The sequence below is a fragment of the Austrofundulus limnaeus genome, unplaced genomic scaffold, assembly GCF_001266775.1.
Source record: "Austrofundulus limnaeus strain Quisiro unplaced genomic scaffold, Austrofundulus_limnaeus-1.0 Scaffold40, whole genome shotgun sequence".
NCBI classification, from domain to species: domain Eukaryota; kingdom Metazoa; phylum Chordata; class Actinopteri; order Cyprinodontiformes; family Rivulidae; genus Austrofundulus; species Austrofundulus limnaeus.
This window is the reverse complement of record NW_013952442.1, coordinates 1,394,277-1,416,006: the sequence shown is the minus strand read 5'-3', so window position 1 is coordinate 1,416,006 and position 21,730 is coordinate 1,394,277. Positions and strand designations below refer to the sequence as shown.

General features: G+C 39.5%; 3 protein-coding genes across 4 annotated transcripts in view; 1 reads left to right on the top strand and 2 right to left on the bottom strand.

Moving 5' to 3' along the window:
• LOC106516714 (rapamycin-insensitive companion of mTOR) overlaps window positions 1-8,061 on the bottom strand; it is an 11,178-nt gene extending 3,117 nt beyond the window's left edge. Inside the window, exons 1-7 of the mRNA XM_014007212.1 lie at window positions 7,957-8,061; window positions 7,784-7,831; window positions 6,034-6,131; window positions 2,472-2,536; window positions 2,226-2,357; window positions 1,951-2,014; window positions 397-523 (exon numbers count right to left, since the gene is read on the bottom strand). Of these exons, the coding sequence (XP_013862666.1) occupies window positions 397-523; window positions 1,951-2,014; window positions 2,226-2,357; window positions 2,472-2,536; window positions 6,034-6,131; window positions 7,784-7,831; window positions 7,957-8,005 (583 nt within the window). The 5' untranslated portion in view covers window positions 8,006-8,061. The remainder of the gene's footprint in view (window positions 1-396; window positions 524-1,950; window positions 2,015-2,225; window positions 2,358-2,471; window positions 2,537-6,033; window positions 6,132-7,783; window positions 7,832-7,956) is intronic.
• A 135-nt stretch (window positions 8,062-8,196) lies between these two features.
• On the bottom strand, window positions 8,197-14,342 carry cunh5orf34 (chromosome unknown C5orf34 homolog). Its single transcript, XM_014007211.1, has 11 exons — window positions 14,064-14,342; window positions 13,875-13,964; window positions 13,430-13,798; window positions 13,112-13,368; window positions 12,943-13,035; window positions 11,757-11,877; window positions 11,087-11,178; window positions 10,937-11,000; window positions 10,149-10,246; window positions 9,988-10,034; window positions 8,197-9,906 (listed from the first exon to the last, which is right to left on the bottom strand). Exons 1-11 carry the CDS (start codon window positions 14,268-14,270, stop codon window positions 9,728-9,730), a joined length of 1,617 nt encoding a protein of 538 aa, XP_013862665.1. The 5' UTR covers window positions 14,271-14,342; the 3' UTR covers window positions 8,197-9,727.
• Window positions 14,343-15,756: 1,414 nt separating this feature from the next.
• rnf34a (ring finger protein 34a) overlaps window positions 15,757-21,730 on the top strand; it is a 9,681-nt gene continuing 3,707 nt past the window's right edge. The window contains exons 1-7 of one of the 2 annotated variants that reach the window (XM_014007207.1): window positions 15,757-15,964; window positions 16,367-16,585; window positions 18,890-19,309; window positions 19,726-19,788; window positions 20,222-20,423; window positions 20,529-20,558; window positions 20,744-20,785. In XM_014007207.1, the coding sequence (XP_013862661.1) occupies window positions 15,959-15,964; window positions 16,367-16,585; window positions 18,890-19,309; window positions 19,726-19,788; window positions 20,222-20,423; window positions 20,529-20,558; window positions 20,744-20,785 (982 nt within the window). In that variant the 5' untranslated portion in view covers window positions 15,757-15,958. The remainder of the gene's footprint in view (window positions 15,965-16,366; window positions 16,586-18,889; window positions 19,310-19,725; window positions 19,789-20,221; window positions 20,424-20,528; window positions 20,559-20,743; window positions 20,786-21,730) is intronic. The other variant, XM_014007208.1, reaches the window with a different exon arrangement.

The following is a 21,730-nucleotide window of genomic DNA, read 5'->3' as shown; positions in this document are numbered from 1 at the left end:
ACACACACACACACACACACACACACACACACATTAATGAAAGATACTTTATTGATTCCAAGGGGAAATTACAGTTCAGAACACCTGTTCACAAGCACAAGTGCCCCCAGGTCATGCAACCATAGACCCTGCATGGATCATCATGAAAGGACATCATGAGGAGGCACTACCCTAATCGTAAAAAATATCAGTGCTAATCTACCCAGCCTGACTATGAATATGTACATTATTCAACCATCTGAACACACAATCATCCATACAGCAGGATGCCATGCAAAGAATATTTATTACATCAGTTTTTTGTTTGTCTATTCAAATCTCAAAGAGGTTTCATAATGTAACTGTGCAGAGTTGTTGATGCTTCACATCAGTGCTGTGTGCTGCAGAAGTGCTCACCTAGCTCACATACGATGGCGATGGCAGCTCGGACCATGCGGTCTCTTTCCTGCAGCCCATCCGTTCCGACAGCAATGAGAGAATTTGCGACAGTGGTGGGGAACAGTGTTGCATTGACGGTGATAATCTACAGGGGTGAAATGATAAAATTAAATCATTAAATGGGTCTGAAAAAACAAAAACGCAGCAAAAACTTGTATTTTCACTTTTAGAAATCCAGAAAAGTACATTTAAAAAAGTACACTTCACTCCTCTTCGGTCAATTCAGACTTTGAATATTATTATTAAAAATTAGCATTCCTTGAAAAAACACATATGACCCACCACTTTACATGGAAATGTTTTAAATAGAGCTCAAGTAATCCATTAGGGTCAAAAGCAACTTTTGCCCACCTTTCATGTTGGCAGGTAAAAAAAAAATCAAACCCATCGGGTTTTAGTCATACGGTGTTCGCTCTTTTAACTCTACACTTTATTTATCAGGATGATGTTCTCACCAAGCTAATCAAATGCAACCTCAAACAAAGAACTGTTCCTGACATATTACAATTTTAATATTTTTCATCAAAAGCTAAAAAAAATGCAGATAAATGCATGAAAAAATATGGTTACTGCTTTTATAGATAAATTATATATTAAAATATTTTATAGAGTAAAATATCAAAAAATAGTCAGATAGCACTGAATAAATGCAGCTTTGTCAGCGATAACAAAGACCTCTTAAAACTTCAACATAGTTTCTGCGTCCACGTGTGCAACTTTTCAAAATGCATTTATTAAGAGTCTGCTGAAAATGTTATAGGTTTAATTGATCTCTCACTAGGAATTCAACACAATTTTTGTTTCCTTTTTGTCCCTGCATTATATAAATGCAAAAATATGTCCTTCTTTTGATTGCACTCCCGATCTTTTATTTATTTATTTTTTTTGCTGTTGCATTTTGGCTGCTAGCTTCTGTACAGGAGTTGGATCATTGAGCGTATGTTGTCAGAACAGTTTGCACACTCAGAAAACCACAATCACAGAGGAAGCTGGTGACTCCTCGAGAACACAGACAGCACATCACAGGCCCTGCTGTCGAGCAAACACCGCAGCGTGAACTGTGCATAAAACAAAGTCTGAAAACAAATCAAATGCATTATTCACAACAGATTGACAAAATCTGTTTTTGTTTTGTTTTATGTAATCGGATTTAACACAAGTTTAAACCCTGCAAAACAAGGAAGTCACAAAAAATTGTTATAACATGAGAAAAAGTGGTCATGTTACTGGCTGTGTAATAGGCCATGCTCTAAAGCACAGCGTGCGCGTGCGTGCGTGCGTGCGTGCGTGTGTGTGTGTGTGTGTGTGTGTGTGTGTGTGGTTTACAGTAAACTACAGAATGAGCTATAAATAACCTCGCCTGCAAACTCTTCAGCATTCACGCTGACACTACTGCTGACCCAAAGGACTGTTCTGATCACACTGTGCTGGCAGCAGGCTGAGCGCTGAGGGTAAATTCCTCCATCAACATGACACCGACTCTACAGCAAGAAGAAAAACAGAATATCTTACCTTTCGAACCAGTCGCAAAGCCTGAGTCCTCTCCCCCTCGTTACTTTGCTGGATGTCAATGCATCTAAGAACAACGCAATGACACAATTACTCATCTCCTTTTTATAATCAAAGCCAGACGTTATACTGAACAAACTGGCTGAAGAAAACACAAACATTACACTGCATACCAGCTAGAACATTTTTAATAAACTGACTTGTCTTGCAAAAGGAAAACACCACAGCATGAAGTCAACTAAACACCACGTTTCATTCTGAATGAAGCAGAATCTTACCTTGCTATCAAATAATCCACCTGCAGTTTGAGGACCTTCTGCAGCACGGTGGTGTCTCTGATCAGGTAGCGGAGCGCCCTCAAACCTGCGGCTCGCACTTCCTTGGCCTCATTTAGTAGAGCTAATCGCAAACTGGAGATTAAAGAAATTAATACTTGTAAACTACATGGACAGGAAAGCAACATAAACAAGGAAACTACAGAAAATGTATGAAGCAGGTGTTGAATAAAAGATAAGACTGATTACCAAATGATGATTTCTTCATATGTAAACCCAAAATTCTCCTCGCGGTGTCCAATGCTGCAAAGCAGCTGTAACAACAAAAAGATGATAAATCAATTTTAACTTAACTCGGGTTTTTATACAACTTCTAAGTAAAATTATCTGTCTTGAAATGTCTGCAAATAAAAAGCCTTGGAATTACCTAGGCTGCATAATGTTTTCATGAAATTGCACTGTGTGTTATAATTAAAGCAATCATTATATTAATGGCTGCCAAATAACAGGAAGACAGCCTTCAGCAGGTTGTGATTATTTATGCCTGTCTGTGTTGTTGTTTGTCCAGAACCAGAACACATAGTTCACAACATTCCATGTAAATCAATAATTGCTAAGAACTTTAGCACAAAGAGCAAAAACCATCTCGATACTTTCTAAAATTTTAGATTCTTATTCATTTATCATTTTGTACAACTTTGAATTGGGAGAATAAAATGATAAAAAATGTTTATGGAAATACAATAATGTGACTGTTAAAGCGAAGCAGTGTGTTTTAAATCTCCGACTTGCTGGTTAAAATGGGTGATGTGGGTAATGCCAGTGCAGTGGATGGAGGCTGTAACTTCTAAAGTGACAGCGGCGGGCCAGCGACACACTCACAGGTTCAGCAGTGAGTGTGGTTGTCGTCACCTTCAACATTTGTTCTTTGTGAATATATGTGCTTGGTGCAGACATTTGGTTTGGACACATAAAAAAACAGAACGTGATAAAAGAATGTTTTTAATAATTTGAGCATTTGGTCATTTTCAAACCTACTGGTCCAGATGCTCATGCTCTCCACACCTCACCAGGCCTGACAGCGTTTTTTTTCTCCTCTCATCACAACACGTCCTCCATCATTAGCAAGAACCCACACAGCAGTGAGAATCAGCTGACAGGAGTTAACTACCTACAGCATGGTCTGGAACACCCTGTATGAACGGAACAATGAAGACTTCGGAGCAGAGGATGCACCTCTATCTCAGATTCCTCCAGGCAACATAACAATCAACAAGTCCATTCCTACACAGCAGCTCAGAGGCGAGGGGAGATAGGAGTAAGGGGCATGTGACGCTCTCCACGGTCTTGGAACCCTTAAAAGGAATCAAAGCGATAGTGCTGTAACAGATGTACACACACGTCATGACTATTAGCCTGGAGTCGGTTGTAAACAAGAGGTGGACAGACTGCAGGACCACACTCAGCCTGCTCCAATCAGCTGCACGGCAGTCACCATCTACAGAGCCACAAACAACTGTTTACATCTGCAGGCAGACACTCAGAAGCAGTGAAAGGCAATGAGCTGACAGATTACAGCAGATATCTGAGCAGTCGCAGGAATAAGAGCCTGGGGTTTGTGAATTACACAGTTGGGTAAATAGCTTTGACATTTCTCAGAGAGGTGATGCTGGGCAAAAAGAAAAACACAGTGTTGCTGAAAACACAAGGAACTGCTAGTTTTCTCCTCCCACACTCAGTTATTCCCTCTTATAACAATAAGAAACCTTTAAACTCTTCCAGTATGGTTTGAATGGACAACAGAAAACACCCCGGAAAAGTTACTGATTCACCACAAGGCTGTGACATCACACATTTTTAGACTTACCTGAAAACAATGTTCTCTGACTAATGCTACAGTCAAGAGACATTTACTATCAAAGTACAAAACTAGAAGAGAAATCAGTCATCTTTAAACAGTAGACTCTGATTCATAATTACCACCACACAATAAATAATCTTAGTTTTCTAATTAAAAGTGCCCTTGATGCACATTAGACTGGAGTGTTTTCCCACCTCCAGCTTCTGTTATATTAACTGTCAGTAACAAAATGACAGGAACAGCTAGACCTGCTGGCAGCAACACCCAAAGAGAGACAGTCAAGAAGTCAGCACTTAAAACCTTAACATGCTTCTTTGTCTTTGTGCCCAAACCATGGGAATCTTATTGCTGCACACACGCTCATATTCAAACTACTTTTGGATGAGCAGCAGTGCAGCAGGGATCTACAGTTTATTGCTCCGACCTACTAGGTGGCAACAATGCAGTGGTTTGTCAATTGTGCATCACAAAAAAGCAAGAAGAAGACGAAAAAAAAAGGTCAAGATTTCTCACCAGTGTTTTTACAAGGTCTCTAGGGGAGCACCAAAACAACTGATTCACATCAGAATCAAGATTGTCCTTTACAACGATTCAGAATTGATTTTCCTGACGTCACCACGCAGTCGCTTCTGAAACGTAGGCATGTGCAGAAAGCACCAAATCAAAGAGGAAACTACAAAAATGGAGGAAAGAGAGATTCAACCGGCCCCGCCTTTGTTGAAAAGATTTGGGCTCATTTTGTTTTTTAACTGAACGAGCCTGGGTTTGACATGAGCTCCACTGTGTGCAAGGTTTGCAAAATGAAGATGAAAAGAAAAAAAAAATCTATTTTGAATATTTTCAGCCGATATCGATCACCGATATAATTACTGCTGTTATGGCTAATATCCAATATTTACCGATATTACACAAACACACAAATTATATTATACATATACGCACAAACACACTTGGGTCTTTTTTTGATAATGTAAATAAACAACCAGACGTCTGACATGGCTCTACTTCAGTTAATCCTGGCTACACAGCATCAATATCACTATCATGATCAAACAGATGCCGCTCAACCAGCCACAAACAACAGAAACACAAAGCTAAAATGAGAGAAATCAATATCGGGCGTTAATATCGGCCCAGGTTTACATATCGGACCGATACCAATATGAATGCCGATAAATCGTGCATCCCTAATTTTGAATCCAATCGTGGCTCCAAAAACCAGAATCAAATCATGAGATAATAAAAGATTCCCACTCCTAAAAGTCTCTGTGTCTTTATAATCAGTGAGTGATAAATTATCAATTGTAAATAACAGCAAACCTTCTCACATAAGAATTTTTTAAAACCAACCATCCTGGCTTTTCTTCCTCTTCTTGAGGTTTGACTGTTCTTTGTTGTGTGTTTGGTGCCACCTTTTAAATCTTCTAATTTATTTTTAGACATGAAATTCTCAACATGCACACTTTGTTCAGTCACAAAATCTTGACCTGCTCATGGTCATCTGGTTCTGATGAACTCTTGCAAATGACAAAATTTACATCACACAGGTCTCATGATTGAGGAAGCATAGACGTCTTTCTGACATTCTGGAGGAGAAACCAAACAATCTTTAAAAAAATCGTTTTTACGCCAAACTGATATTAAGAATGAACAGTGATGAGATGAGGGGAAACGGTTTATACCAAATCAATTTAGTGTTTGCTTTTCGTTGCCACTTTTCTCACGTTTTAAACATTAGGCAGCCGATCAACCTGCACTAATTCAACATGTGAATTCAGCTCAAACAAAAAGCAGAATTTGACAGTTTGTTACATTCAAAGACAAGAGAGACTGATCTTTACAGGTCTGGAAGATATTCCCAACAAGTGAGTGTCAACATGGTTTATAAGGCTACAGATGTTTAAACAGAATCCACCTGTTTAGAAACCTGCATGTACAGCTGTCACTTACCTTTATAAAGTTGTTCAGGTGGCCCAGTTTTCGCATGTTACTGACTCCATGAGGTTTGGCCACATTTTGGAGGATTTCACGGAAGTTTTCTGATGGTTCTGCAGAAACGTGAAAAGAAAATGTAAACGTAACTAAAGAAAGTCTCCAGTCGCATCATTATATTAGGTAAGGACTTGTAGAAGATTCATTACAGGAAGGAAGTGGGCTCAGCGGGCTGGACTAAATTAGAGTTTACAGTCAAAACAAGATCCAGACAGCTAAATGCAAAATGTATATTTTGTTTTCAGGTTCCTCCAAATCCTATGTGTTGATCAAAGTTTTAAATGCTACTGATAGAAAGTGGTTTTAAAACAGAGCACTATATTTGCAAGAACGATTAATGACGTTTAACGATTGTGATCTGTCACAGTGATGAATGTGATATTTTAATCACAAATGAGATTGAAGTAGCTTTACAGGTTTAAGGGCTTTGCAAAAAGTAGATCCATTCTTTCTTAATTTATAAAAATTGTGCAAAAATTAAAAACGATATTTTGCTATTTGAAGTTAAATAAACAAGTAAACATCTAGAACAAACTTTTAGTGAGACGTGACACTGTTGTATCCGTTTGATTTAGATGCTCATTAAACATTTTCATCATTAACCTGTCTGGTTTTTTTACCTTCTAGTCATACACATCTAGATGTTTGTAATCGCTGTTTGTCTGTAAAGGCTGTTCAGTTACGAACACATGCTGATTCTGTCCCTTGCTTTAGAAATGTAAAACAAAATGATGTTAAAAATAAAAAAGGTACAGTTTATAAACTACAAATCGTTTTTTATTATTTAGAGGTTCTCAAATTTACAATAGTTTGTCTACAGCAATAGAAAACCTGATATTAGAGTTTTGAAGCTCTTAAGACATAAGACAAATCTGTGAATAGTAACATACAGGTTCAAACTTGTCGTCTGTTGCATATACTACTGTCTCCTAGTCTTATTTATACATGTGTTTTATTGTTGCTTATTTGCTAGTTCTGTTTGTTGTACTAAAAATAATTTAGTCACACTTTTACTTTGATCCTTACCAGAAACACTGAGAGCAAATTGTACTATTTGCTAGAAGTGCTATACAATCCAATGGTTGTATTATCTGATAACACCGCCTCTTTGTGATTGCTCCTAAGAATAAAAGCTAATAAAAATGGCATTAATCAGATGTTAAACGCCCCCTGGTCCCAATTACTTGTATCAGCAGTTCTTCTTGCTGACATGGTTGCATAAATAAAATCCCTCTGGATGTGTTCAGTGAGAATCAGGACGGTGTAAACAAACCGGTGTGCAGACTGGCAGTGTGTTGATGCAGGAGCAGTGGGTCTGACCCGGCTCATCAGCTGTGGATCAGGAGAACCACCCAGCGAGCCCCAGTTTCTCCTCATGCAGCCGGCGATGACCGGTGCATGAGCTGCCTGGCTCAATAACAGGCTCTGTTTCCCACTCGCAACCATCAAAACTACAGCGCGTCGACATGGCTGGTTAGCTGAGGCAGCTAACTCAGCTCGTTAGTTAGCTTGCTACCGCCTGTGTTATTATGATTCGTCGGCGATGTTTTCATTTATCTTTTTTACCCAAAACAGAAAGAAAACGCAACAAAATGAGAACTGCAACCAAAATACGTCACCAGATAGCACCTCGAGTTTCACTCAATGGGGGCTAGTGTTCGCAGCAAAGAAGTGCCCTGATCCATTTTGAAGAATAATCGCTGCTTACCTCTGGTCAGATCCAGCGGTACGTTCTCCTCCCCGCTGTCATTCCGACCTGACAAAAACACACGCAGCGCACACAGAGAGCCGTCACTCCTGGGTCAGCATTAGTCCCAGGACATCTGCTGTGCAGTACACCGCTGTTACAGCTGTCAGTGAATTGAGATTTTTTGAGCTTACCTCGCATCCGAAGACTCCGGATAGGACGGCCGCGGAAGCTGGCCGCCATGTCTCCAGGAACATACACACAACACCGGAAACTTCGTGGTATCTCGCGAGAATACAGACAACAGGCTGTACCTGCAGCTGGCTTTTTACAGACCTGAGATCAGCTCGACCCTACCCATCCTTGTTCAGATATAAACATAAATCTGACTTGGAAAAAGCACAACCTGACAATAGGTTTAAACAGAAAATTAATTAATAATATATGTAATTTTATTGTTGATTCCTGACATTTATTTGCACAAACCTACATTTACATAAAAAATTATTGAAATCACATCAAAATAAACTATCACACAATACCATACAAAATATTTATAAATAAAATTACTTATTACCAGTTAACGACTACTCAAAATCACAAAATCAACATTTTTAAAATTATAGAGTAGATCTATTACATTAGATGCATTGCAGTGTGTATTTCATCATGTTTACTACATATTCTAAACTGTTGAAAACATCAAATAAAAAAGCCTGAATAAAGATGCAATAAATGTTACTAACTAAAACTTTTCTCTAACATTTAACCTCTGCACTAAATTCATACTCTTCCCCATCAAAGTAATAATTTCATGTACATAACTTATTAAACATGAAACTACTCAGGTTTAGTGAATTTAAAATATGTTTTAAGCAGAAGAAACTGTATTGTAGTTTTATTACTCTAATGAATTCTCTTATTATAAAAAATGTATCCAAAATGGCAACACAGTAGATAAGGTATATCACTTATTTGAATTGTCACTTTATATTCAAAAAGTGTGCAGTCTATTAGTGTTACTGAAAGTAACAGTGAACCAAACATAGATAGGACTGGTGTTAATACTGAAAATATCTGGAAATAAGTTAAAGACATAATAATAACCAACATAACAGTTATATACACAAGAAAGTGAAAGTGGTATGAATAACGTACATTATAATGTATAATAATAAAATAACAGTAAATAAATAAAAATTAATAAATAAATTTGATGCACTTTGTGTCAACATATTATATAACGATTTAAATTTTATCTGTGGACAGAATTTTGCTGACATTTGCAAAGTTGGTTGACTTGAAACGTGCAATGACTGGAAAGCATAAAGAGGTTTTAAGAAAAAGAAAAGGATTGCTGCACACAAAGGCTGCTATACCCTGTTTCACCAGTAGATGGCATCCACACATAAAAATCCATCAAATAACAGGAGTGCAGGTTAACCTGCTCAGTGTTGAGATGATTGATTAGGCTGCTCCACAAATGTCTTGAATTGTGAACATTTGTCATCTCAGTGACTTCACAAATTTTGAAATTTCTTTTTCTTCCTGAAATATGAACACTGCAAACAAATATGTTTAAACCTTTTGGCATTAGTGTGACATTAGCAAAGTTCCTGCATCCTTTTTTAACCACATAGTTACAAAGCTTTCACATTTAGGGGGTCTCTGGTGCCCATTGTTCTGGGTTTTTATGTTACTTAAAAATATTACTTGTCTTTGAAATAGAATTTATTTTGTTCCCGCGCATGATACTGACAGAAAAATAAACAAACCAAACAATAAATAACAAATAAACACAGAATGGCTTGGATCTATGCTTGTATTTAACTTTAAAGGTAGGATGTTGATCTAAAATACAGCAATCACTATAATTTAAAATCTGTCCACATATCAGTGCAGAGCCGTGATAGCCAGTAACTAATACCTAGCATGTCTTATTTCCTAAACTAATGTTAAGAATTCTCAGGTTAGTGTTGCTGCAGATATGACAGCATCAATGTCCTGAATGGCTTTGGAGGTCCTCTGAAGAGCTTCAGCAACATAGTCCTCATTTACTGGGTCAGGGGTGATCTCAGGAGAACTTTCTTTTGAGTTTCTCTGTTTGCTCTCTATTCTCAGCAGGTGGCTGTTCTCCAGCAGAACTGGGCACAGAGTGTTAAAGGATCTACACTTGTGGTAAAAACATGGATCATTTGCACTTTGACACCACCACAAAAGGATACAGTTGAATCGCTTTATCTTCTCCAGTTCTGCAGCAGCAAGATTTGACCTAAAGTGGAACAGAAAACGGGATGAAAAGAATAGTTATTTGAGGTACCGGTGCTTAAAACAAAACAAAATAAATAAATAAATAAATAAATTTAAAAAAAAAACCACAACTTACAGATTATCTGCTGTTTGTGGTAAATCCACATGTGACTTCATAAACACATCACTTGATGGATTTTGTTCAGACAACGTTGAATTAAAAAAATGTCCATCCTGCAAACACATATGGTATATCACATCATAACTAAGTACAAAGTTTGAACAGTATTAATACTGTAGCCTGGCCCTTGCCTTCCTACGCAGCTACGCTCAATTCTAGTTTCCCTTCACTGCTCCGTCTGGGACTTCTCCCATTGAGATGGATTTYDCTGGCAGATTTTTAGCCGGGCCAATCAGAGAACAGAACGTCAATTTTCTGCACAGTGTCTGCTTGTAGTTTTTTTTACCTGGGCCAATCAGAGAACAGAAGGAGGAGCTTTGAATGACGTCGATGTTCGGCGCAGTGTCTGCTAGTTAGTTCAGCATATTGGAGGAAGTGAATGAAGCCAGTCTGTGTTGATAAGGCTTCCAAATTAAATTAAATTTGTCTGATAAAGCAGCAGCTCTCATTTACAGCCGTCTCGTTCGGCTCGGTACTTCTCTCCTCTCAGTAGGGTTGTTTACAGCACACGCGATTTCCCATTAGCTTCTTAGCTTAGCCTCCTTCACAGCGACATACGTCGCAGCCAACTCATTTTAAATCATTTTAAACTTCAGCAGAGGCCACGCCTCCTGCAAGAAATCTATTCTCTATGCATCAAGTCCAGACCCTTGTATGAAGCAAAGTGAAGGACAGGGTCTGGTTTAAACCAGGCTACTAATACTGTGAATATCAACAAATCTAGTAGCAGAAGCAGTGAAGACCTCTTGCAGGCAGCTTGGTGTTGCAGGACACTTCAGCTTGGCTTGATTGTAGCAAGCAAGGATTCTAGGAGAAAAAAATAAAAATACAGTTTAAATACCTGAAAAAAAAACCCAATACACTCATCACACTGTAACCAAATGACATCTTACCTACTTGCCCGACTGACAATAGAGTACAAAGAGTACACCTGCCCAGGTACGTCAGGAGGAAGACGGTTTAAATGGTACGTCAAGTCCTTGACCTGTGAAACAGACACGAACAACTAGAGTAACTCAAACAAGTTAGAGATTAAAGTGCCTGTGATATGCATATCCATGAAATACAAAAAGTCAAAGAAAATATATTTATATTTAAGAAATTTGGCATAATGCACATGATTTGACCTGTTATGTCACATAACTGACATTTTTTCTTTTGAATTTTGCTCAGCTGAAGTGAAACAGGAAGTGACATCAAAGGGGAACTCTGAGAAAAACTCCCTGGTTTTTGTTTATCGAAACAATATATGAACTATCACTCATCTCTCTATGATAGTGATTAAAATATTCTAAAAAAAAAAAAACCCAGATTCCTCTCAACAGTCTGTGTTAGCCATTTTAGCAACACTCTGTTTACAGTCAGACACTCCCCTTTGACATCACTTCCTGTTTCTTCACATGCAAATATCTCAACAACTGTTCATCTCAGCGGCATGAAATCTTTTTTTTTTACAATATATTATGTTATCTTTCCAAAAATACATTCATATTTATAATAAAAAATTGATGTCACAGGCACTTCAAAACATCCATCCGTCCACGATAAAAGACTGAAATGCACCTCTTCTGCCTGGAGTCTAGGTTTGTGATGAGTGAAATAAGAGTTCAGGACCCCGTTAGACCTGATAACCGACCCATCGCCTGGATAAATCTCTATGACCGGGACCGCTCCACTCAGTACTCTACAGTGAACAGAGAAATAAAGTCAGGTGTATGTAAAGTCTCATAAACTCTAGTTTATTGTATCTAGACAAGGAAAAATAAATGTTTTTTTTTCATTTCATAATTAAAAAAAGAAGAAAAAAAAGAGAAGCTCCTTCATCAGCAAACTTTACCACCTTCTGTACAACCTGATGAGTTTACATTGTTGGCAGGAGTTTGTTCCACTTTTCTATATATTGAAACACCTCAGAGGTTAACAAGCTTTTGTTGAGATCAGGACTACTATAACTTCTTGCATCTTTTATTTTATCTGTTGCAGATTTCTGGCTGTTCTTGCAACCTTTAAATTATGGCTCCATTTTGCCTAAATTTAGCCATCATTTGACTAAAATACTTCTAAATTCATTTGTGCTCATTGTTGACTCAAAGACTGCGAGGAAAACAAGTTCTACAGCTGAAAAACAAGCCCAAATCACCCACCCTCCACCACCATACTTGACAGTTTCTACTGTTTGATGCATTCAAGAAAATCTGTTGTTTTCAATGGTATTTAAATATTGGACAGCTAATATGTGTTTTGGTCAGATATGATCACAACAGCATTCAATGAACCATCCAACACAACAGTATAAAGAGCAGCTAAAGAAGCACTAAACCCACATTGCTTTGTAAAAGATAGGAAGTTTATAGGCAAGGACTTTCTGTGAGATGGATTAAATGTATTCATTAAGGACTAGCGGTTTTGTGAATTTGTACTTCAAACAAGTATAAGGTGTCTAAAACTGCAAGTAAATTGAAAATAAATAAATCATAATAAGAGTTGTTTTACATTAGAGCCCAATACACCTTTAAACAAAACCTGCATGTTTAACTTAAACAAAACAAAGCAACAAATAAGCCTTAAAATTGTCATTTTTAATACTTTTAACTGTGATTAAGGCAGTTATAACATCCAGTTGAAAGCAGAAGCAAAAGCTGATAGCCTGTGATGTAAACAAACTTTGTGGAAAGCTGATCTGGGTCCAATCAGTAACCATTAAACCCTTTATAAGACCACTGGTTTCTCTAATAAGTTTCATTCCCACCTGTATGTGACTGCTTGACACCATACAATTTTTACAAGCCCTGTTGGAAGGTCTGATTCCTCTTCTTTGACCAGAGGGTCTTTAAACTTCCACCTGAAAAGCACAAGTAGAATTTGTTTTAGGAAATGATTATAGTAGTGCCTGACTTGTTTATTGTTAACGCACAAACCTATGCCAGTGAGGTGAGGAACACGTAAGAGGCAAAGCTGGAGGAAGGTGAACCCTTCTTCCCTCATGTGATGAGTTAGATACGCTCACTTTATTATCTGAATGGTTAGAACCGCTGCTTCCTTCTGCTTCTTTACATTCAGAGAAATGAGATGCCCACTGATGTCGAGCCAAGGACAGAGGGTAGCTCCATGAGGGGGGAACTGCACAGCAGGAGTGATGCTGCACCACTGTAGTGGACTGGTACCTCTGTTCAGGCTGAGAAGAAACATTAATTATCCAGTCGAACCTGAGGTGTAACACAAATATTTAATATTACCTTTAGCTGAGCAGTGCTGTTCGTTTGAGAACAAGACTTTGTTTGTGTTGGCTCTGATCTCCTCCCTCTCCTCTGATGAACAGGTTTACTCTGATCATCCACGTTGTCACAGATCAGACTGCTCGCTTGTTGCCGACTCTCCGAGCTGCAGTCAGCACCCTTGTGTGAACTCTGAATGTCCTGACGGTGATTTGGTGGCTGACTAAAGCCGCATGCGAAGTCCACGGAGAAGTCTTCACCTGAGGGCGACAGCTCCAACCAGGCTCGTCCCTCCTCTGACCTGACAGTGATGCTGCCTCCAGGTCCGAGCTCAGTCTCGACGGATGAAAACTCAGGCCATGTAACATCTGATTCAATGCTGAAAAATGGCTACAAGAGGGAAAATTAGAACGCTTAGATAGGAATCTCATAATTTACATATAATCTGAGGGGTTTGTAGTAATACCTTCTTGTGGTCAGCAGGGATGAGTTCTTCTGGCAGATACGGTCGGCTGGCATACTTATTCCTGAAAGCCAAAGCGGCAACCATCATTTCCTGTAAAATAAATAAAATACAAAACAGGACACTGAATAACACAAGAACAAACTACAGCCAACTGACTGATAAATTGTGACTAAAACCGGAACTTTTTACTTTGTATTTGCTGATAGTGAACCTGGTTCTCTGACGGACGTGCTCAGTGGGCTGCAGTGGATGATGTCCGTGAAGGTCCGGGGCTTTCACCAGCATAAACTCACAGCCACACGGTGCCAGCTGGACCTGAGTTCCGTTTCTGTAACGAACTTCCACCGACTCGTCCTCGTACATTACCATTAAACTGAAGCTGTCACATGTTTCCATTGTAGGGCCCAAGTTTTAGCTGAAAAGTCGGTGACAACAAAGATTTGACTGTTTGCTTTAGCGCGCTTTGTGGGGCGGAGTCACCAGACCGGAAGTTCAAATCCTTCCAAACTTTATTAGTAAAAACTACTCTGACAAGAACACAAGCCTATTAGAGCCTGCATCAATAATACTAAAGAATATAAATAGAGTAAAACCAAATATAGTAGTTCTTGTCACAGTCTTAACATTTTTATTTTATTTTATTCCTCTTTAGTGTAGTTTCATCTCATTCCAGGCTCAGGTTTCTAATTACGTATCACTCATTGCATTAGTTAAAAAATAAAAATAAATTCTAAGATTAAAAATATATACATTAAAAATAAAAAATAAAGTTATATATTTCATTTATTAATACACACACACACACACACACACACACACACACACACACACACACACACACACACACACACACACACACACACACACACACACACACACACACACACACACACACACACACACATACCTGCCAGCTGAGTTTGAGTTTGGGGCCAGAGTCTTCACTGTAACACTTTATTCATATTAGTAGTTGAAATTAGCCTTCCTTGAAATAATTCATATAATCCAATGCAATGCTCTAATAAAATATCAAATATGCAATATTTTTTAATGATTAGTGTATGGGTTGAGGATTACATTCAGCTGGATCAAAATTTAGCTCTAAATCTGTAAAACAGCCATTTTGTGTTCACTAACGTCTTGAATCAGTTTGTCTTCAAAATTTAATCAGCTGTAGTTGCACAGTAATTACTGTCTTAGAGTGTCATTAATATCTGACAACTAGTTCATTAGATATTTTGCTGACTGAAAGGGTGGATGCCAACAATTAAAAACTTTTTACACACAAATCTTGAACAGCATATTTATTAGGGAGGATTTTCAGCCATCGCCACTCCAAACATTTGCTGCATATCTGTAAAATTGATTGAGTTGTGGCCATTTTTGTGTTTTATAGGGTCAGCTAGTCGTGGCAGCCTTTTTTGGATCAATTTGTTTCCAAAAGTTAATCAGCTGTAGATGTACATTCAATGATTAGTTTAGTTGTTTGTTTATTTGTCAAACTCAAATTAATACCATATACAATTATAGCCATCAGCTAATTTTCATCTGTAGTCCCTGTGGCAGGTAAGAAAAAAAATTACATGCTATTTGAATACAAAGTAAAAACAAATACATAATTAACACGCACAAAATATTAATTCGCAATGCATGCCAAAAGATGAAACACTTATTTTTAGGTCTCAGCCCCCTTGGTTGTATTTTTGTATGTTTACAGGTTTTGATACCCTCAAAATAAACAGTTCACTATTCTTACCTCTAATTTAATGACCTGTTTATTTACCTGTAGTTAATAAATTATTACGTGTAACTTGATTTTGTAACCTTTTAAATGAACAGACATTAAGTCGTCTCTGTGTAGTAGCGAGCCTGTGTGGAGAGTTTGTACCGGCAGGGGGCGGTAGTGCTCCCCCTGCTTGTTGCAGCGCTCCCGAGCAGCTGCAGCTGTGGTAACTTGAAGCACCATTGTTGGTCTCCACACAACAAGACGCACACACGGCTGGGTTGTATAAATCATCAACGCGAAATTTGGCCATGATTATACCGCCCGCCCTCTCGTTGCCAGTAGCCACACCGGAGCTGCAATGAAGGTGAACATTTTTTAAAACCACGAATTTATGTAAATCTTGAAGGCTGTCGCTAGCATCATCCAGCTAATGGTAGCTAAGCTAACAAGCTGCACCGGTGCCAGCCCAGCTATCTGACGGACACCACTCATGCTGTTATTTCCAGCTTGTTTTGCCTTGTTGGATATCAGTGTTTTATTGATAATTTAGTCCGTTTTAGTTTATCCGCTTCTGGTAAAGGTGATTATGTGCTCTAACTTCATGCTTTAATTACTGTATGCGTTTATCACTGCACAATAATTGTTTTTGTGGCTAAACGTGTATGATGCAGGTGCAGCCGTGTACTCAGTGGTATAATGTGTAGGATCGTGATGCAGATTATTGTGAAGACGTTCTTGAAGTGAAAACACTCTTCTGTAATGTCAGGCAGGGGCCTCATCCGTGTGGGCTTCATGTTGTGGTCTGCTGAATGAAGTCATGGGTACTGGGGCCGTCAGAGGCCAGCAGCCGGGGTTCGGAGCCGGGGCTGGACCCTTCAGATTTGCCCCTAGCGCGGGATACTCCACGTACCCGCCCTCCAGCTCAGGGAGTCCCAACCCGGTGTGTATGACCTGCGGCCAGGCCTTCTCAGTCTTCAGGAGGAAGGTAGGTGTCTAGGTTATATGCAAATTTGTTGTTACCTTTTCCATTATCAGGTAAATATATGCACATAAACATATAAACAACACAGGACTGATGTGACTCATCATAACGCTCCAGTTTGGTCTCATCAGTCTCAGATGAATTCAGATGAAGTCCTGCATCCTCTTCCATAGACTTCATTATGACTCTAAATGTGATGGATGGTGCATTTAAAATGTAACCTTGGAGTTCAACTTTTTGGATGACGTTGTCTCCTACCATCTGCACTATCCTTCTGATCAACACGGGGTTGCATTTCCTCTTGCATCCACATCCTGGGATGTCCGCTGCAGACCCATGAACCCTCTAATAGCTGTGATCAGATGAACATGAAGCTGCGTGGAGCCGTAGTCTTCTTTCTGAGCTTCTCAGACAGCTCTCGCCTTTCTCTGCGCCACGTTTAGTGTGTCGCACACAACAGTATCAAACTTCCTAGTGATATTTGTTTTCCCTTAAATAGGCTGGATGTCTGGAAAAACTCAGACACACCTATGATTTTTAAGTGTTTAAGAAAGGACATTCAAGTGTCAAGCAGTTCATTTTATCCAAAATCATAACCATAAAAAGATAAAGATGTTCAAAAAGCAATTAAAACTCTGATAGCAGTGTGGTCAGAGGACCTCCTGAACCCCTCAGTTCTGCAGTAAGAGGAGTCTTCTTCCACTGCTGCTGCTCTGCCAAGTCAGGATTCTCTGGTGAGGATCTCTGTTAACGTCCATTACATCTAACTTCTAGTCTATTCAGTGTGCCCCTTTCCTCCACAGTTCTGAGCAAATCAAGCCTCCTGTCAATCCAAGCTAGATTATTACTTTTATTTTTTTGACAGCCTGTCCAATGTCTTGCTTTTTTTTCACATGTCAGGTTGCACAGCAGCATAAAAACAGAAAATGGCTACCAGAGTGTGATAAAATTGTACCGTTGTACCGTCTCAACACAGACACCAAAGGACCTTAGGCTTTGCACGAAGAAGATGCAGCTCTACCACAACTTGTAGCATCAGTGTTCAGGGTCTAACTTGTTATCCAAAATAATCCCCACCTCAATGTCCTGTCCCTGTAGAGGGACTAGAAAATGGGGTGACCAGGATCTCTTGAAAACCCAACACCATCTCCATGGTTTTAATGGATTTAAGATGGGAGCAGCTCCTCCTGCACCCATCCCAGAAGGCTCCCCGCTCAGCATAATTCCTGCCACAAGCTGTCAAAGTGTTTCTGCACGTAGCCAAATCTTCTGTCATATAAACGTCTTCATTTTGCAAGTAATTGGCTTTATAGGGTGTGGTTGCATTAAAAAATAACATTTATTGAAAAAAGTTGCATAAAGCTGTTTTCTGTGTGCTTTAGTTGCACTGAACCAGACACAAACACAGCTGGATGCTGACTAATTGTTTTCAGATTTGGAAATGAATACACTGACTGACTCAGCTTTATGTCTTCATTTGAATCTCATTAATTTTTTGGCTAAATTGATAATCCATGTAATACTGATTGTTCCTGTATTACTACTACATGCTGCTTCCCTATTCTAGTCTTATCTCTGTGTGTCACAAGTGTTGTTTACACAGTGTGAAAAGGGTATTTGTGTGTATATATGAGCCTTTAAATTTTACTCTTATATTATGTTTTCTATCAAACAGTCTTTTTAAGTTTTTCAGAGGAAGCAACTGCTGAGTTTGGCTTTTTTACATGAAGCAGCAGATTCTACAACATTTTTAACAGAGCTTTATTTTTACAACATTTCAAGTAACAAGTCTGTATGAGCAGAAATGCCAGATTATTTGTTTTTTAAGTAATAAAATGCTCATATAGTAAAATGGGGCACATACAGTATATGGATTGTGTTCCACAAAAAAATCACTTTTTTACTGTAAAATGAGCTCAGGTCAGTTGACAGATGGCATACTGGCTGTAATATGTTCATGTACGCTGACAGGCTGTCATTCTTCACTGCTTCACTCGTTTGTCGTGCCAATCAAATCCACCTCCTCGCGTGTTTTTTACTGTTTGGTGTTTGTCATTTAAAAGAAATACCTCCTGTCCTGTCTGAGTCTGGAGATGAACAACAGCTGTGAGTGATTGAAACCTGCAGAAAAAGGTCTTCTGCAATCAGTCAACATTTAGGGGTGTAAAAATGTGTTTTTTCTTCCTTATATTCACTTCCTGCCTGCTGTAAAAAGAAAAACAAAACGATGTATGTAATATTTCATAACATTATGTTTGCACAAAGAGCTGACGACTCCATTTCTCTTGTTTTTTTCTTGTTTTGTAGTACGTTTGCTCCGACTGCAAGAAGAGCTTCTGCTCGATGTGCAGCGTGCTTCAGGAGAACCTGCGCACATGTGCCACCTGCCACTTGCTGAAGGCCACGGCCTTTCAGCGCCCGCGGCTCATGCGCCTGCGAGTGAAGGACCTGCGTCAGTACTTGTTGCTGCACAGCGTCAACACCGAAACCTGCAGGGAGAAGGAGGACCTGGTAGAGCTGGTGCTCCGCCACCGGGGCATCGAGGAGGAAGAGGAGGAAGAAGAAGAGGAGGAGTGCGATCCTGACACGACCAGCCTCTTCTCGCGCTCCATGTTCACACCAACTCCTTCCACCGCTCAGTCGGCCACCGAGCTGTCTGCTTACGACACCTCTCCTCCTCCTGAGGAGGAATCGCTCAGCAGGAGCGACAGCTCCGACAACAACCAGGTGAGGAGGGAGTCTGAAACAAGGAAACGCTTTTATCAGCAAGATTAGTTTACTGGTAGACAAAACCCATAGCATTACAAGGTTTGCCTTGTTTAGACTGCTGTTCTCCAAATAACCTACAAGGAAAACTACAAGTGTTCGTCCATCCTTTCATCCTGCTTTTGCTACGTTTGTAAATCTGCAGAAAATCACAGGAGGCAAAAAGTAAACCTGAACAAAAGCAGCTTCCGTCGGTGTTAAAAAGCTGCCAGATCCTGCTATAAATACCAGTTCTTGGTCTGTGTAATGAATAGTAAGCTTTCCAGTGACTGGAAAGTACAAAGCATTGTTCCCAGCAAATCAACACACACGTTAAGTCGTGTGTAATCCTAATCTGCAGCACGTTCTTTACTCACCCTTGTGTGTTTTTCCTGCAGGATTTAGGCCTCGTCACATCACAGTCTCTCCTCAACTTGGACTCCAGCGAGCGAACTCCAGAGGTGTTTTGTGTTTTCTTAACGTTTCATTTCAGTTTTTTTTTTTTAATTTAAACAAATTTCACTGGATAGAAGTTCTCATTGGCAACATTTTTCATAAATATTTGTGGTCAAGTTGAGTACAAGTAATGTTACATCACTACCGTTAGATGCTAATGCTTGTTTCAGCACAAAAAGGCTTTGAAACTCTGATAAAAGATTTTTTTTATTATTACAGGGACAATATACAGTATGCATTAGCCATAGAAGGAAAGATGCACTGTATCAGGTTATAGCTCTGGGTGCTAGTTTCCATCTGTAGTCCCTGACCCAGCCCACACAATATTATAAAAGAAAGAGAAAAAAATAATAATAATTGAAAAAAATAAGAAAAATAAATGGATACATTTGTGCAGGGGAAAAAAGGAAGCAGAATTTAAATCTGTTCTGTTTTTAGGCAAGTCCTCAAATGCGCCGTCGGGCCAGAGGCTCCCTCTCCGACATCTCCAGTCTGAGGGACATAGAAGGCCTGTCCGTGCGGCAGCTGAAGGAAATCCTGGCCAGGAACTTCGTCAACTACTCGGGCTGCTGTGAGAAGTGGGAGCTGGTGGAGCGAGTCAGCAGGCTGTACAGAGAGACGGAGGAGAACAGGAAATCATGTGGGTATTCACCCGATCGCAGCAAGCCCAAGCACCGTGAGCTAAAAATAATGAAGCAGATGCGCAGTAAGGTGCTGTAGCTGATTGAATTTCTCTTTCTTGCAGTGGAAAATGTGAGCAGGACTGTAACCACAGGTGAGCTCCTTTTTTTTTCCTTCTGCACGGCCACAGATGTTAGCGTAGAACCCACATCCTGTTTTTAACCATAAAAACCTATAAACCTTTTTTCACTTCTGACGATATCGCCGTATATGCTGTAGGAAATACTAGTAATTTGAACAAATCACTTTGCATTTTGCTTTACTCCTCCCACAACAAAGTGATGGCCTTCCCCCCTCCTATCTGCAATGGTGCCATCAGAGGTAAGGCTGAAAAAACCCTCGACTGTGTAGCTGTTCCCCTCACCCCTCCATCAAATCAAAAATCACACCGTCATCACATCTGCGTTCGTTGTAAGCCCGCTTTTGTCAAGCTTCATCATCCCAGGGTTCCTGCAGATCCTTAAAAAGTCTTAAAAGGCCTTGAATTCATCAGTCCAAAAATAAGGCATTGATTAGCCTTAAAACAGGGGTGCTCAACCTTTTTTGAACCATGATCTACTTTTGAAGTCGGCAGTTTGCCGTGATCTACTCGTCCAGTCTCAGTATCAAAAAACATAATTTTCATCTCCCTACTCCTCACTTCTTTAAAGTAAATAAAACAGAACATAATGTGTGGCTAGTTTTATTTAATTTAAAGTATTGTCAAACAAAACTATCTACTTAACCATATATTTACCTACAAAAAAAAGATAAAATCCTTACTTAACTCCTGACACAGAAACAGAAAAGTGATGCTCGAACAAAAAGGATCAATTTTTTCACCTCCTTCAATTAGTACTCCCTGTAACATGCGAGCTGTGAGGGCTGGAAACCTGCACACTGAGAACCACAGACTTAAATAACTTTGGAGCACGGGAACTAGTCTCCATTTATCAAAAGAACTCTCCTCTCTTTCTCTCCATACAGAGGAGGAAAAACAAAACATAAAACTAAAGTCAAAGCACACAATATAAAACTCTCTTGTTTATACTATTGCAAAAAGTGACTTACGATGGTGCAGATTCACAAATCTCCAACAACTATTTCAAACCTCCATCTGCAGCAGGATGGTGTCATCTGTAGGTGCTGAAGGCCTCAGTCCCTCACTGGTCCAGACTGCTGGCTCCAGACCATTCAAACAGTTCCACCTGTTCACCACCTGACAAGACACACGCACGCACGCACGCACGCACGCACGCACGCACGCACACACACACACACACACAC

Coding starts and splice junctions, on each gene's coding strand:
- cunh5orf34 (XM_014007211.1), bottom strand. CDS start 14,270: ATGGAAACATGTGACAGCTTCAGTTTAATGGTAATGTACGAGGACGAG. Junction 13,799..13,874: donor TCCCTGCTGACCACAAGAAG/GTATTACTACAA, acceptor TCCCTCTTGTAG/CCATTTTTCAGCATTGAATC. Junction 11,179..11,756: donor CTAGACTCCAGGCAGAAGAG/GTGCATTTCAGT, acceptor TCTGTTTCACAG/GTCAAGGACTTGACGTACCA.